Source organism: Solanum pennellii, chromosome 7 (genome assembly GCF_001406875.1).
Source record: "Solanum pennellii chromosome 7, SPENNV200".
Lineage (NCBI taxonomy): Eukaryota > Viridiplantae > Streptophyta > Magnoliopsida > Solanales > Solanaceae > Solanum > Solanum pennellii.
The window spans coordinates 2190247-2207790 of record NC_028643.1 but is presented as its reverse complement, the minus strand read 5'-3'; the positions used below and the strand labels follow the sequence as shown (position 1 = coordinate 2207790).

General features: G+C 29.2%; 2 protein-coding genes across 2 annotated transcripts; one reads left to right on the top strand and one right to left on the bottom strand.

Moving 5' to 3' along the window:
• The first annotated feature begins 146 nt into the window (after positions 1 to 146).
• Positions 147 to 1158, top strand: LOC107024328. The gene has a single exon (XM_015225287.2). The coding sequence runs from the start codon at positions 549 to 551 to the stop codon at positions 1014 to 1016; it is 468 nt and encodes a 155-aa protein (XP_015080773.1). The 5' UTR covers positions 147 to 548; the 3' UTR covers positions 1017 to 1158.
• Positions 1159 to 5492: 4334 nt separating this feature from the next.
• Positions 5493 to 12023, bottom strand: LOC107025907 (homeobox protein knotted-1-like LET12). The gene is made up of 6 exons (XM_015226691.1): positions 11208 to 12023; positions 8730 to 8850; positions 7635 to 7828; positions 6878 to 7009; positions 6642 to 6778; positions 5493 to 5916 (listed from the first exon to the last, which is right to left on the bottom strand). The coding sequence occupies exons 1-6, from the start codon at positions 11889 to 11891 to the stop codon at positions 5895 to 5897; spliced, it is 1290 nt and encodes a 429-aa protein (XP_015082177.1). The 5' UTR covers positions 11892 to 12023; the 3' UTR covers positions 5493 to 5894.
• Positions 12024 to 17544: the final 5521 nt, after the last annotated feature.

Here is a 17544-nt window from a genome sequence, read left to right as displayed (position 1 = left end):
TTTTCCCAAATATAAATCATATAATTTCAGAAAATAATCAACCAAACTTTTACTTAGTCAAAAAGAAAAATCATCAAAACACCTCATTTCTTTCATCTTTCTCAGCCGTCTCCTCACACAATACACACACGCATATACATACAATATATATATATATATATCCACCATTTTTCTCCATCTCCACCACCATTCATCTTCCACCCCACCCCCCACCCACCCCCACCGCACCCAAACCCAAAACCCCAAATCTCAAACACCCCAACATATCGATTTTTCACTTTGTTTCAAGAACAGAGCACAAAGAAGAACAGCTAAGATACACACCCATCACCTCGAAATCCCCCAAAAGAACACACCAAGATCGAATTTTTAGCTGAAATTTCAAGAATATTAAACAGAGCACAACGAAGAACGGCTAATATACCCCAAAACACGAACACCCAGATCGATTTTCAGCTGAATTTGCAAGAACATTAAACATAGCAAGACGAAGAACAACTGATATACCCCAAAACACACACACCCAGATCGATTTTTGATCAAGTAAAATGATGAACAACACTTATTCACCTATCAGAGAAACTGCCCAAGAAGGAACAGATTCCTATTATCACGAAGAACCCTCTTCAATTTGGTGCGCTTGTTTCAGATTCCCCTGTTTCCCATCAACCCAAAAAGAAGGAGAAGCAAATTCTCTACTCCATGAAAGAGAAAACAGAGATTCATGGATAGTGAAAAATATGAAGGAATTGAAAGAGTATTCTGAACTTATAGCTGGACCCAAATGGAAGAATTTGGTCAGGAAGATCGGAAAATACTGTAACCCTAAGAAATCTTCAGCTAAAACGACGCAGTTTCAGTATGATTCAGATAGTTATGCTCTCAATTTCGACAATGGCGATGGTGATGGCAGGGAAGATGATGATGGGCTTTTACGTAATTTCTCATCTCGATTTGCTGCTCCTTTTTCTGGTTTTGTTGCTAATAATAATCCAAATAAAAATGATGGTTTGTGATAAATTATTTGAGAATAAAATATAATAATTGTGATTTATGATTTATTGTATATTTAGGAGAGAAAATGGTGATGAAATTGATTTTATATAAATTTAATTAATTTATTGTAGAAGTAAAATTCCCCCATTTACTTTTTTTGTAGTTAAATTTATTGAACTTGTGATTAATTAACCATTCTTTATATATCGTTTGGGATTTTTTAATCTTAAAGATTATAAATTAATATAATAGTAATAACGATATATTCAGTGTGTTCTTATAAATACAATATTTAGACTTATAAATAAGATATTTAAGCTTCATATTTTTATCTTTATAAAATAGATGAATCGTTTCAAAATTTTGACATTTTTTAACTCATAAATATATATGCTGATTGACTAATTCTATACCGATGAAGACATTATATTTATGTAAATCCTCTTATTGTAATTTTGTAGATTTCTATACAAAAAAAATAATAAATAATTGGTCTAGTTCACTCTTTTATGTTTCTTATTATATACGTATTATTATTATACATGAATTATATGTAATTGAATGTTGTTTTAATTGAATTCTTATTATCTATCATCTCATGCTTAGATTTTTTTTCTTGTATTATTGAATTAATAAAAAGGGAAACTTACATAAATAAATATACTGTAATAATAAAATGTTTATCATTTATAGCGATAATATTTTTTTTCCACTTGATCAGTATTAATTCATTTATAATATAAGTTTAATACATATTACAAAAAACAATTTATTATTCACATATAATATAAGTTTTAATGATTTATGATACATTTATCACACATTTTAGTACACTTATAATATAATGTGTTAAATTTTTACCAAACAAACATAATATATTTCAAAAAACAACTATAATTCATATATATTGCATACATAATTCACTTTTAATTCATATTGCAGATTTAACATAATATTGTTATAAATGATAATAAATAAAAAATATCGCTAAAATCAGTAATTGTTTATTAAAATGTACCAATTCATGTAATTTTTCCTAATAAAAAAACTAATGTGCATTAATTTATTCTTGTATGGTGAAAATTATTGACTTTATATTAAAGTTAAGTTTCACTTCATTATTCCTTTAGCAAAGGAAACGAATCTATAGAAATATGGAATAAAACATTTCATGTTAAAGTAAACTACTTATTGTAAAAGTCAAGTAAAAGAAAATTACACTTCATTCTATTGACAAAATACAGAATAAAACAAAATATATTTAATACTAATTAATATTTCTTTTTCATTAATTTAGCATAAAAATTTTAAAATATCAAAATATTATTTAATCTCGTATTAAAATAAAACCCGGCCTAAGGCGGCTCAGTATAAACATGTGCCATCGTAGAAACTTTAGTTAGGATTTTGCCACCTTCTATTCGATATTTATTTTTATTTATGTTTAAAAAAATTATTTTAAAATTATAACGCTTTTTCTTAAATAATAATTTTATTTTCGTAATAAAAATATTTATTATTTTGTCACAATTATTGATGGTGCCGCCTTTATAGACCAAGCTATGTGCATCCCACGATGTAGATTAAAGAAATTTCAATTCTTTTGTATGTATATATTGTACTAATGTTTTTAAAATATTGTTGTGGCCAACTTGTCTACGTTTTTTTAAAGATATTTGGAAGATTCCTTTGTCCTAAAATAAATGATAACATGAATAACCAAGTAACTTTATAATTTAGTGATAGTGATGTTTTATTTTTCTTAATATATAGGTATTTGTTCAATTTAAAAATAAAAAAAAAATATAATAGTGAAAATAGAGGAGTCAATCTCACTGTCTGTCTCACCTATCATATATATTTATATTGCAAATCTTAGACTAAAGTCATAAAATAAAATAATAATAATATACATATTGTAGTTCTAGTATGTGTATGACCTTATGGTATATTTTTCTTGGTTGGTTAATGGTAATTTACAGTTTTTACCAAAAAAATATACATATAGTAGTTCTAATATGTGAAGTTTAGGAAGGGTAGAATGAATGTAGACTTTGTACTTATTTTGAGAAATAAAGAAGTCGTGTTTAATAGACCTTCAACTCAAGTTCTAACCTAACAGAGTGAATTTTGCTTTCTTTAAATACCACCAAATTTTGTACTAATAATAGTATTAATAAGAAAGTGAATAATATATACAACTAAAATTATATTGAAACCACTTACAAATCGATACAATAAATTCCTACATAATGGACGTTACTAACAATTGTAATTATTGAATAAGTTGTAGTAGTACTCAATAAGTACTATTGAGAAACTATATATCTTATCTTGTAATACTATGTATTTTTAGGTTCGAATTATTAGAATTATTTATACTTTTAAAATATTATGCATTTTATCGCTAATTAAGAGTTTTTTATTTATCCTACATTTAGATACATATATTTTTTCTACCAGATAAATAAAAATAGGGAGAAAGACGAGCAAGATTAGAGAGGGAGGCAAGCGAGATTGGAACGAAGGCAAGTAAGATGATACATACAAATTACACTAGATACATGTATCAATGTGTATCAAGAGTGATTCACATGTAACCATGGAAGAGTAGTGAGCGAAATAGGAGAAAGGCGAGGGAGACGAGCGAGAGTTGCTATGTAGCTCAGATACATATGAATTCAGTTGGATACGAAGTATATATCTATAACAAATTACAACTACATTTGACCCCATTATCCGAGATACATGTATCTAGACGTATCCAGAGGTAGCAAAATCAGAAAAAATACGTAATATTACAAACTAAAATACATCTAAGCGATTTAACTCTTAAAGTAATGGAATTTAGACAAATATCCTTCTTTTTAAAAGATGGGTTAGCCAAGGCCCATTTAGGATTGGGCTAATCAAATTAGACCCATTTATAGCTCTGGAACTCTAATCTTAACATGAATAAACTATGCTTAAATGATAGTTTTGTACATTTGTAGGATCAATCATACAATTAAACTAAAGAGAAAATTATAATTTATGCAATGAGATTAACATTTTTTAAAATACACGTGTAGTCAATTGAAACTACTACATGCATTAAATGAACCAAATTTGATGAAATTAACAATATTGTTCATTTACCTTGGTATCTCGTAGTATAATGGTTAAGTGAGATAGCAAACTCTACCTATCAAATATACCTACTTTAGCGACAACTAATAAATGGTAATAACTTATTTATCATTAAATATATTTTTAGTAACAATTAACACTTTTTGTAAGTGTTCATAAAATCTATAGCGATATTGAATCTAATAACATTTGACTCATGACTATAAAAAAATTTAGCACTTTTTATAAATATACATATTTATTGCTGCTAAAAATTTTTTTAATACCCAAAATTTTTAGACTTGTATCTGAATTTTGACTAACATGTCTTATATAGATTTTTATGTCTACTAAAGTTCAAACGATCAAACCTAACTTTGAAACTCAAATGTCTATTCATTCAATACCTTTTAAGAATACACTTTCTTAATATATTCATGCATTTTCAACTTGTCATTTTAATTAAATAATTTAAAAGTTTTGAATTGTTATAGTCTTCTAGATGTTATTCATGATGAGAGTGATGGAACCAATACCAATCAATTAGATGAACGATACAAAGAGCTAGCATAGCATGGTCTTAAGGATGACACGTACAAATTAAGAAATAGTTTTTCTAAATAACTACTAATTAAATCGATAAGATACAAAATAACTACTCTAATAAAAATCTAGATATTTTTTCGGTCCCTCTCTTTCATGGACCCCTCATTTTGTCTAACACTATTAAGTCTAGTCATCATACATAATTTGTCCATAAATTACGCATTTCATTTTATAAAAATGAAGTAGCAAGAAGATAAGATGAAGAGACAAAATCATTTAAATATTTAGAAAAAAAATGAATATAGCTCAAATTAAACCGTACATCATACCAACATGGATTATTATGCACCGGTAAGAGGGTTCACCCTTAACTAGAGGTAGAATTATAAAGCATTGGTAAGAGTGTTCCACCCTTACCTAGAGGTATCGAATTCAAGCCCTAGGTATGAAGAAAATCCTATTAGTAGCTCCACTTTCGATTGAGCCCTGCCGTGCGCGATCCAAATTTAATCGGAGCCACAATATAAGCTCCGGACAACGGGTGGCAAACAAAAACAAAAACAGTACTACATCCCTAATTGATGGATGTCGTGCTCTTCTATTAGCTACTAAATATAAACCAATTGAAAGCTACTATGAGCTTATTAAAGTCAATAACAACCCACCAACTAATGTTTTAGCTAATTTAATGGTGAAATATGTTAATAATATACATAACATTATGTTTGATTATTCATACATAAAGAATGATTGATATGAATATATTATCACAATATCTATATTAGTTTACGTTTTAAAATGATTTGAAGATTAAATAATATATCAGTATAAGGACAGCTCAGTGGAAGTAAGTAATTATAATCTACAACTTCTATTCACAAAAATGAGTAACACTAGAATTCAAAATTACAACATATCCACCAAAATACTTGATACAAAACAAAATTATAAAAACTGAAACCTGTTGTCCTAAAATATTTGGCTTAAAACATAGAAAATTAACCTCATAAAAATAAGAAAGTGCTAGTATTACTTTCACAAGTATCTATACTCTCTTTTTTTCTAAAGCATATCTTAGTCAACCAGGTCAGCTTGGGAACTTTCTGTGGTCAATTATTTCACACAGCCAAAAACTCATTAATTCAATTTCCCAAATTCTAGCCATTCATGTTTTTGTTTTGTGATGAATCTTTATGCTTTGCTAGAACACAAAAATTTCATTTTCTTCTTCATCATGTCTTTTTTTACTGCTTAGTTTCACCTGCACTGCTTTTATCGAATATCGAGATTAGTATTAAAGAGTTTAATTATACGCTAGTTTATATCATTAAGTCGCCTAAAAGATAGTTACATGTGAAAGACACCGACCAGGTTACTTAAAAGATAACTATAATATGAACTGATAAGTAAGCTAAGCTAACAGCTAGACCATGTTACTACTCCCTTTGTTTCAAATTGTTTGTCTGGTTTTGATTTAGTACGGAGTTCAGGAAAGTGAATTAAGACTTCGGAATCTTGCGGTTTTAAATTAAAGATACCTAGAATGTACCAAAATGTCATTTAATCTAGTGATCTTAAATATATTACGTGGAAAGTTGAAATTATAGAGTTACCGAAAAAGGAAAGATTTTTTTTTAAAACAGGCTGGCAAGTAAGACAAACAAATTGAACAGAGGGAGTACAACAAATTGATAGTGTAAAATTCTTTACACTATCGACCTTAAATCCTTAAGTATGTGACATATGTCGCTTAAACTCTTTAACTATGTAACGGGATGCATGTCGGATCCAATAGGGATGTAACGACATTTTGAAGAGTACAAGCAACATAGCATGTGATTGAGGGAAAAGCTATATTGCTTGGACCTCCAAAGGTGTTGTCGTACCGTGTCAAATCCTTAAAAATTGCTTTTGAAGATCCGACAGATACCTGACAATAGTTTTGAAGAGTTCGACCAAACATAGGGAGAAAAGAATGTTGATTAATCTACCTCTTGCGTTTGCTTTTCTGAGAAGAAGATGTTGATGGATTGCTGTGCCAGTTCCTTTTCCTTTGGTTAATAAACCAATTGTTTATCTGCTTCAGTTGCAAACCTGTTTCTTGCACTAATCGTGCTTTGTCTTCCTCCTACAACATAAATTTTGTTCACAAAAAAGTGAGAAACATAGTTAGTATAATAGGTCCCTTCGAAATCTATGATATCAACTTCTCTTTTGTTGTACTTACAGTTGGATAAGGCCACTTAGAATGTGATTGCCACCAAGCTTTCAACACAGATGTAGTATCACCAGGCAGTTTTCCTGCTCTTCTTTTGCGTAAAATTTCCTCTCTAATGTCAACAATTTTTTCCTTGTAACCCTTTAATGAAAAACAAAATCAAGAAACTCATTAGCTTAAGGGTGAAAAAACTAAGGTTATCTTCAAGCTTTATTGGTATAATAGTTAAGTCATTAGATAGGATACATTGTTATTTACAAATTCTTTTTTCATAGATCAAACAAGTGATATTCTTTCTGATAACGAGTAATTAATAAGCCTTGAAAGGAAGAGTTCTTTGGGTTTTACTTACGTGTTGAATTGTGTGACCATCTCATCTAAAAGCTTAGAGAGGGTACAAGAGTACTTCCACGTTTCAATTTGTTTGTCTGGTGTTGACTCAACACAGAGTTTTAAGAAAGTAAATAAGACTTTTAAATCTTCAAATTTACAATTAAAGACGTGTAGAATGTACAAAAAAATTTTGTTTATCATGTGGTCTTAAACATGTCATGTCAAAGGTTATAACCAAAAACTTGTTTCTGATAATGAGTGATTGTGATAATTGAATGCGCGACTTAAGTCGTTTAGCTTACCCGTTGAATTATGTGAGTGTCCCGTCTAAATGCTTAAAACCATTAACAGAGGGTAGAATACTATTTCTACTGTATTAATTTTATATGTTTTTGAACAGTATCAGAACATCCAAAAGTTATGTTTCTTTTACCTGTTTGAGTTCATGCTTGAGTTCTTGCCTAACACGCTCCATCAGGGATCTTTCACTTTCGGTAGGTACAAGAGGACCAAATCCCATGCTATCTGGTCCATCAAAACCTCCATCCAAAAAGTTTGTGTCACTATCAGCCTGGTCATCATCATCATCAGACATGGTTGCTCCTGTACCTTCACCTGGTGCTACCCCTGTTGACAGATCATCTGAGTAATTATAGAAGTCTGCAACACACACTTGGCCTACATGCATATGTAACTGTAGAAAAGCTGGTGGAGCAGACATTCTTTTTTTCTCTTTTCAGCAATTTAACAGTTTACTGACTATGTGATGGATTACTACATGTGTCATTACTAAGAAAACAATGTTGAATTAGAAGAATGAGGCTATCGATCGACCTGGTAATTTATGCAACAACAACATATCGAGTATAATCCCACAAAAAGTGGGACCGGGAGAGTGTGAGTGTTCTCCGACTTTAATCCTACCTCAAAGGTAGAGCCATGGTTTCCGATAGACCCTTGACAGTTGGCTCAAGGGAAAACAATGCAAAGCAGTCTAGATAATAAGTAATGGAAGCACAAGAAATAACAGATAATAACAAAAACAACCAACAGTAACAAAAAACAATTATCGAGGTAGAAGGAATCGACAAATAGTAACAGAAATTGAAGGACTTGTAATCTGTGTTTACTGGACCCTTACATTGCCAACAAGTACGTGTCGAAAATTCTCAACAAATAGTGCATTTTTTGGAGGATCCGATACGGCTGCAACAAGATTTTTGGAGAGTCCTAACAATATAGCTTATAATAAGGCAATCATGAGTATATCACATATGGTTGGTTGTAGTGCAATTACAAACAAATGGCGTTTTGGCATCACAATGGATTTAATAGTAACATTAAAGGGATGAAGATGAAAATACAAATGAAAGGAAATATCTGACAGATAGTCTGACATATGATCTAAGCTTTTTAACTTTAAGAGTTTAACATGAAGAAACAAAAGATAGGCAGGCTACAAGAGGAATAAAATCAATTAGAAAACAAAACGAACAAAATAAAAAGACGGAGTAGACAATGATATTACCTGTTAAGCTTTGTAGAGATTGTTCGAGCTCCCAGCAAGCCATGACAGCTTCCATTGCATGGACGCGGACATGTTGTTGCAGTTGTTCTTTAAAGGAAGAGAGCAACAGAACATAATGTGTCTGCAACAGAAGAAACAAGACAAAAGGAAGAGACAAAGAGAGTATGAGATAACATATCACATCTCTTAATGTGGATAAAAAGTATAATTTGCAGTTAAGATTAAAAGGGAAAAAAATGCAGAAATGTGTGCATGAAAATGTTATTACATACCAGAAACCATTAAAGAAGATACATAATAATGAGGTAACATGTACAGGACGTATGCTTGTGTTTTTGCACAAGACAAACTTACTATAATGCTAACAATTTACCGATGCTTGTGGTTCATAGTTACTATTAACTAGGCAACATTATGAAACTAAGATAAATTACTTAAGCTTAAGGATTCTGTAACTGTTGGTGTCTATAGACAATGCATACTGCAAAATTCGAAGCAAAAAGATGAGATGAACTCTTGTTTTAATACACACTCATAAGATATAGCTAAATAGCACGAGCAAACAAGAAACAACATATCCAGTGTCAATAGCAAGAGCAAACAACAAACAGCATATACAGGTAAGAGAAGCTGTTTCCGATAGACCCTCAACTCAAGGAATTAAATAGCAAGAGCATCTTTCAAATATCATACACAAACTATTTTGTTTTCCTTTTGTAATTTCTTATAAACATTGCAAAATTAAACAGCAAGAACATCTTTCAGAAATAACACAAAACTTGTTTCTTCTTAATTTTTCAGTCTTAAACTGAGACAATGTTGGCTTTTCAATATTAGTGCGCAGCACATGAATTATTTTAAATAATAACCTTTGTAGATTGTTCTTTTTTTTTCAAAATTTTAGAAAGATAATCCACTTTTCATTCTTCACTCCCATTGAAAGAAACTATTGTTAGTTAAACTACTTCACCATTACTACTACTAAGAGATCAACAGATAAAAATAAGACAAACGTATCCACATGATGTTTCAAAGAGATTCTCCAAAGCACTTTCCCTACATTAGGGGTCAATTATTAGTGTATATGATAAAAAGATTCCTCTTTTGATGTGACATCTAGATATTTCTATAAAGATCTTAATAGTTAAAACTCTCAAATATATTCCTGTACAAATATACTCAAGATAGAAGCACAGCTGAAAAGAACTTATCCAGTTCCGAAATTCTCTAGTCCAAACCTTTACTCTATTAGTTGGACAGAATCCAATGATGCAGGAATCAATTTCTATAAAAGAATAGTTCACGAGGCCTAAAAAAACAAAATGCTAACTTCTCTGGTTAATCACAAAGCACAGCAGAAAGTAAATTAACAACAAAGGAAGCTGCTCACAGCCATACTTTTTAACCAGATTAACTATAAACTCATTGTATAGGTTTACAGTGGCAAAGCCAGGATTGTCGATAAGGAAGTAAATACAAGAAGAAGCCAAAGGAATTCGACATATGATATATATATACACATAAAAATGTAACCTATAAATACCGTGTAATGGTATCAAATTGACCATCCTAGGACAAAAGTGGCTCTTCCACTACAGGTTTATATGAATTCAGAAAATTGCCAAAAGATAGACTAAACTTTGTGCATCATGATAGAGAAATGATCACTCTAGCACCTACGATACCCCACCACATTCACAAGAAAAACCACTCATATAGATAGAGCATCAATCTTAAGCAAAAGTTTCTCTCTACGGCCACAATTCAGATAGGGAATAACACAATCAACCGAGCAATTCATATCGAAAGTCTTAGTCTAGTAAGTTCAAAACCAAATCTTCAGATTGAAACACATTTATGTGAAGACTTCCAATAACTAAAATGACATGATAAGCCAAAGATTGAGCCTTTATTCAACTCTCTTCACTCTCCTACATCAGCTACGCCAATCAAATTTAAACACCCAAAAAAATATCTAAACCCCAGGAATTAAAATGGTGTTCTCCGCAAAATTCCAATCATTACAATGACATCAACAACAGTCCATTCATTTCACTCCACATAACATTTATTGATGACCTCAATGCTACAAATCATCAAATAAAGTCAAAAATTTGTGCCGGCCGAGCTCACTTTCAAGCATATTATGAAATATTATAAGCCCAAAAGAACACTTCACCATCCACAATCCTCATAGAAGTATTACAAATTTCTGAAGTACAGCTATTAACATATCCAATTTTTGTTGTAAATTTTGACATTAGCTCCTTAGAACAACATAGCCATAATCTCACAAGCGGATTAACAAGCGCAAAGTAAAACTACAATATTTTCAAATTAGATAAAAAATAGTTTTGAATATATCAAGCAAAAACTAATTTCAGAACTCAACACACATACAAACGAGAAGAAAGTAAAACGAAATTTCTTAGAATAAGCTTAGAATTATGAAGAAAACTAAGGAAATTTAGTGTTTACCATAAATTGATCGAGGTCTTTATCATCTAGAGGCGGTTGACCTTGTCCAAGTACAGAGTATTTGGCTACCACGTTTTGCGATTGAGCTAGCTGAGCGTCAATCCTCGGTAATTGATCCACCGGCGTCGCAATTCTCAGGCATGAAACGTGTGCCGACAGTAGCTGATCGTATAAAGGATGATTCAATATATCCGCTTTACATTTCTCTCTCTCCCATGAGTTCTCCTCTTCATTATTATTATTATTATTATTATTATTGTTTTCTTCTCCTCCTCCACTATGCTGTTGACTCATCTTCTTCGCAAAATTCATCGACTCTGATAACTCATCATTATGCCCACCTCCACCGGCGTTACCTCCACCTCCAGCCGCCGCAGTAGGTGAGAGCCACTGGTTAGAGTTTGACGAGTCGGAGTTAGATGTCTGGAGATGAAGGAAATTATTCCCTCCGGCTACGGCAGCTGCAGCTGCAGCTGAGGAAGGTGAGGATGCGTTACCAAACTGACTGTGTTGTTGACGAAGGAGAGAAGTATTTAGCCAAGTCGGAGGTGATTTTCGAGCGTCGTGATGAGGAGATTCAGGTAACATGGAACGCAATACCGCGTTTTGTTGCTGCTGCTGCTGCTGCTGCTGCTGTTGTTGATGAAGAACCATTTCTTGAGAAAAGTGGTCCTGAAACTCCATAGCTATGGCTTTTTGATAGAGTGTTTGTTCAATGCTCTCTGTTCATTTTTATTTTTATTTTTTTGGTACACAAAGAAGAAAAGTAAAGAGAGAAAGAGAATAGAGGAAAAAAACAACAGCGTTTACTATAACAGTTGATTTTCTATATATATATATAAACACAACAACTATACTCAATAGATTTTAATTTTTTCATATTCGAAATTTATCGAAAACATGATATTAGATAAAAAAAATATATATTTATAATAATAAATATATATAGAGTATATTAATATTTATTTGGATAAGATATGGTGTATGCAAATATTATTTATTTAATTTTTTAATGGAAGTAATTTTTATCAAAAATTTATTATTCTCTTTTCACTATCTTACGTTGAAATATTTTATTTAAATTGGGAAGTTTTGTCTATCTTTAAAAAATGGGAAATACATATCATTATTATTGAATTTTATTCATGAAATTAGATGAAATATGTTTTGTGAAAATTACGAAGGAATATTCGGCCGTCTTATAATCTTTTTTTTTGGGCACAAAAAAACAAATAATATGGGCAAAATCAAGAATTCCTTTTTTTCTTTCTTTTTTCTTGTTTGGTATTAAAAGAGTTATGTGATTTTTTTTTTTTTTAACAAAAGCATTACTACTATTTTCTTTCTTCTTTTTTTGTCTATTTTATATGTTTACGTTAAATTTAGTTTATAATAAAAAAGTATTTCATATAGATGATCCAGAAACACTACTTCCATTTGAAATAACATTTTTTTTTACTATTTATATAACTTTTTATATAAAAATAATAATGTATTGTATAATTTTAAGAAGTACATGCTTATTTACAAAGATATAATTCATCCTATTTTAAAGGGAAAAATGTACTTTTGACATTTGCATTTTATTTTAGGGGAAATGTACAAGTACTCTTCAACCTGTCTGAAATTAGAGACACATTTATACTATACTAAGGTCCTATTATCCCTGAACTTATTTTATACGTAATTTTTTTATTCCTTTTTGACCTACGTAACACTAGTTTGAAAATCAAAGTCAATCAATGTTGGACTCATAAGATAGTATTACGTAGGTCGAAAAGGGGTAAAAAAATTATTAATAAAATAAATTTAGGGAATAATAGGACCTTTAGTAAAGTTTAAGTGTGTCTCTGAGATTTGAGGCATAGGTTGAGGGGTGCTTGTGCATTATCCCACTATTTTATTTCAAAGCTAACTAATTTTGACACTATTATTTTATTTTATTTTTTTGACAAAAAATTAACTTATTTGATAATAATTATTTTAATAACATATTCATTAAAATTACACAAATAAATCTAAGAAAAATAAAATATTCATAGATATTATCATTACATCATGAAATTAGAAAGACTATTCTTTAAAAAACCTTCACCCGATATTAATTACTAACCATAACGTAATTTATATTAATATTTAATAGTTAAATAAAAAAGAGATTAATACTAAATTTTTGTTCGTATAACTATTTATATTTATCTAGCATATCAAATACGAAAAAAATATCATCCTCTTAATAATGACCCAATATGTCTCCAAACTCATGGAAGATGTGTTCATTGTTGGCATATGACTACTATACATGGTCTAATCCAAATCGAACTTGTAGCTTGAAATGAAAAGAATAGACTAAAAAGTGATAGATCCCTCATTTATATTTTTGACTCGAAAATAATTTCTTTATTTTTAAGAAGTAAAAGTCTGTGTATATTTAATTTTTTTCATTTTTTTACTGAGTAAATTATTGTTATTGTTGATTGTTTCGATTATTTATTTTCTTTGATTTTCTTTACTTTTAAATATTTGTGGATAAATCAAATTTAAGCAAATAAAATTTAGTCGACAGAGTATATATAGATCTTGTCTCTATTTTAAAGATAAAAAAATGTTATTTCTAATAGACTCTCGACCCAAACAAACAATTTAAAAACAATTTCAGAAAAAAAGTAATTTAAAGTACAAAAAAAAACAGTAGGAATAGAAATAACATATATACAAAACAATAATTAATATGAAATGAAAAATAAATAAATGCTCTTTTTGTTATAATTTATTTTATTTTGATTTTACATGATATTAAAAAAAGTAAAGAAAAACTTTTAAATTTTAAAGTCTTATATTAAAATATTAAATCGTTCTTTTAATTTTGTTACCTTAAAAAAATATCATGTAGAAAATTAAAATAAAAAAAATATTAATTAAAAAAATTGAAAAAGAAAGTAGAACAAACTATAACAATAAAGTATTTGAGATTAGATATCACTACTCATTCACCAATTATTCCTAAAATTATTTAACATGTGCACCACTTAATAAAACAAAGAGATACACAATTTTCCTTTAGAATGAGTCTTATCAACATTAATCATAAATAGGCCAAAAATTAATTTCATGCATATCAAGTCTCATCAACATTAATTATAAATAGGCCACAGATAAAATGTCACTTCTTATTCCTTACCCCTTACTATATTGGTAAAAAATTATTTAATCAAACATGTAGCAAGGTATACAACTATTATAATAAATTATTAAGTTAATTAATATTAATTAAATCAAAGACTTATTTAACATTTCGTAAATTAGTTTCCAAATTCGCTTTACTCGTATCAGAATGTAGATGCACAATTACACATATCGACGAAAATCCTTTTGATTATCGTGCATGCAATTTTCATTGCATCCAATTCGCACAAATACTCCTAAATCCATCTTGAATTCTTTCTTCCACCTATCCTCTTCAATTTTCGATCAAACTTCTTTCTCCAAATGGTATTCAACGGATACATATTAACTTAACTTCATCTCGAACCAAGAAGACATTTTGACACTCACACTTTGATTCATTCAAAAAGATTCAGATTATCGAGATGTATAATAATAATGCAAACAAACAATTACCAAGATACTCCATTTAATACCACTAAATAACCATGATCTTAATCTTAAGCAAACAAGAATCTTTTGATTATATAGTTCTATGACCTTTTTATACTAATTTATATTTGATACATTTTTCTTTTTAGTCTGTCGTAATTATAAAATGTAAAAAGAGTAAAAGAAGAAAGCACTAATACTAGGAGCGTTTTGACTTAAAGAGTAAAAAAGAGCGCTCGCCAAACATCAGTTTATCAGTAGGCAGAGGCATAATAGCCTCATTAGACTTTCGGAGTGATCACAAATCCCGTACGATTTATCTATATATAAACGAAATATCGTGATAGAATTAAAATTTTTATTAATAATATATAAAATACAAAGAAAAATTAAAAAAATTTAATATTTATTTTGTAAAAGTTATAAATAATTTTAATTAAATATTTTATAACATTTTACTATTGGTGTGATTGGGACCATTATTCAAGAGCACGCGCCGTAATGCACCCAACTAAGTCCAAAAACACAAGAAGCAAAATAGTGTACTATTTGGTCCACATTAATTATATATGACATGTTTTAATAAAAAGCTTAAATATTGTGAAAATAAATTTTTAAATATTCCTTCAATTTAACAAAAAAATTTTGTGGATGATAATAACATTTTCTAAAACTCTCAAACAATTTTACTGTCCAATCCCGCTCTCAATAGGAGATTCAATTTTTATTTCTAGGTTTGAAATTTTACTTTCGATTATAATACGAGGTCAACTTTTGACTTGAATAATCTCAATTCAAAGCTGAACTCCCTATAAAATCTAATTTTTAAAATTGGAACAAGATTTTGTCTCAAATTATAATCCTAACCCCATTTTGGGACTAGACTCCTGACCCTAACTCCGAACACAACCACTAATCCCAACTCAAGATGAGATTCATAATCCTAACTTGAAATCCAAATCAGGATCGGAGTCAGAAGTCGAATCCTAGATCAAAGTTAGGAGTCTATTTTCAGGTTAGGTCGGGAGTTGAGATTGAGGTCAAGAGTTGAGTTCTAGAGTATAATCAAAATCAGGTTCCATGTCTATATCGTACGAGTTGGGGTTGGGACAAGGGTATAGGTTCATGTTAAACGACGAGGATCCAAGTTAGGTATCATGCTCGATATAATTTACATGTAAATTTTATCGTTATCTTAAAATATTGAGGTCGTTTCAGACAGACATCCAACTCGACTAAAGAAAAAAAACTAACAAAAAGTATTACACGCGTCAGCTATAGTGGTGTAGCCCCATGAATACTACACTTACATAAGATTATGGGGCTCACATTTCTGTCTCACCACGTGTCCACTTATAGTAGCTACGATAGATTGGTCCCCTACCTACTTCTTTTTTATAGTGACACTTTTTATAGTTTGAAATTTAAATAAATTTATCTTTGATTGTAACCTTTTTATAAATATTATGAATTATTATTATTATGATTTATAGTACCTTTTATGTAGTTTACAAAATTTCATTAAAAAAAATTAAAAATTTTATGCATAAAAATTTGTTCAAACTTAAACTGTTTCTCTCAAAACAAAAAATTATTATATAAAACGAGGCAAAGAAAATATTTTTTTTATTTATTAAATTAATTAAATTAAATTAATTGGATTGGTGTAGTTGCCGTCACTGCTATGTCAATCACTCATCAATCAACGCCTTCATCTTTGTTGTAGATCAATCATTTTTTAATATTCTTAGATATTTTATGATTTTTTTTCACTCGATATTTAATATTCGTATCAAGAATTAATTGAGTTGAATTTGTAGTTTGTAAGATTCATTTGAGGAAAAAAGTATTACCTTATGATTTCTCCGAGAAATTAAAATCGAAATCTCTAATTTATAAATAAATAATTTGATCCGCTGCGTTACATTATTTGATACATTTTTTTTCTCATTTGTTAATTAAGTACACTATTCATATTACACGCTTGTTCTTGTGCACATTTTATATTGCCAACCCTTACGTGTGGAAAATGGTTAAAATTAATTAAATTAAAAATATTTTAAGATGACTTTTAATTTTGTTATCTTAAATATGTCATATGAAGAAAATAAAATTAATGAATTATCAAAAAGAAAAAAAAACTCATTTTTGTTTTTAGAAAAGAGCTAAAAGTAAAAGTAAGATAAATGGATTGAAATGGATATAGTATATCACTACTATACCAAATTAAAAGCTACTCCTTCGGTATTATATAATTATTATATTAAAAATAGTTAGCTTTATATTAGTTGTCTACCTTATTAAATTAAAAAAATAATAATTAAATTTTTTCTGTATTACTCTTGTTAAAATTCTTTTTAAAAGTGTTCACTATTATTTATAAATTTATCAAGAAGGTTTTTATGGGTGGAATTAGTAAACTTATATTCTTCTTTGTGATATTTTAAGTATCGTACAAAATAAAAAATGATCAATTAATATAGAATGAAAAAAGTATGTAGTTTAATATTGCTTGATATTTTGTGGCACAATAAATCAATGACCATAATTTGTTTGGTTTCAATGTATATATACTCATAGCTCTAGAATTATAAATTCAACTATTCAAGAAGAAATTTCAATTATACCATATTAACATGACTATGTAGAAAAATTCAAAACAAAATACAAACATTTTCCTTTGTTAATAAATTAAATAACAAATATATTTTAATTGAAATAGAATAGTCAAAGTTCAAAT

Bases quoted from the DNA above. Each gene is read 5' to 3' on its own strand.
- LOC107024328 (XM_015225287.2), top strand. From the start codon at position 549: ATGATGAACAACACTTATTCACCTATCAGAGAAACTGCCCAAGAAGGA.
- LOC107025907 (XM_015226691.1), bottom strand. From the start codon at position 11,891: ATGGAGTTTCAGGACCACTTTTCTCAAGAAATGGTTCTTCATCAACAA. The intron at 8,851-11,207 runs GTAAACACTAAA...CTTCTGTTGCAG, and splicing joins AAGACCTCGATCAATTTATG to ACACATTATGTTCTGTTGCT. The intron at 7,829-8,729 runs GTAATATCATTG...ATCTGTCAACAG, and splicing joins ATCTCTACAAAGCTTAACAG to GGGTAGCACCAGGTGAAGGT.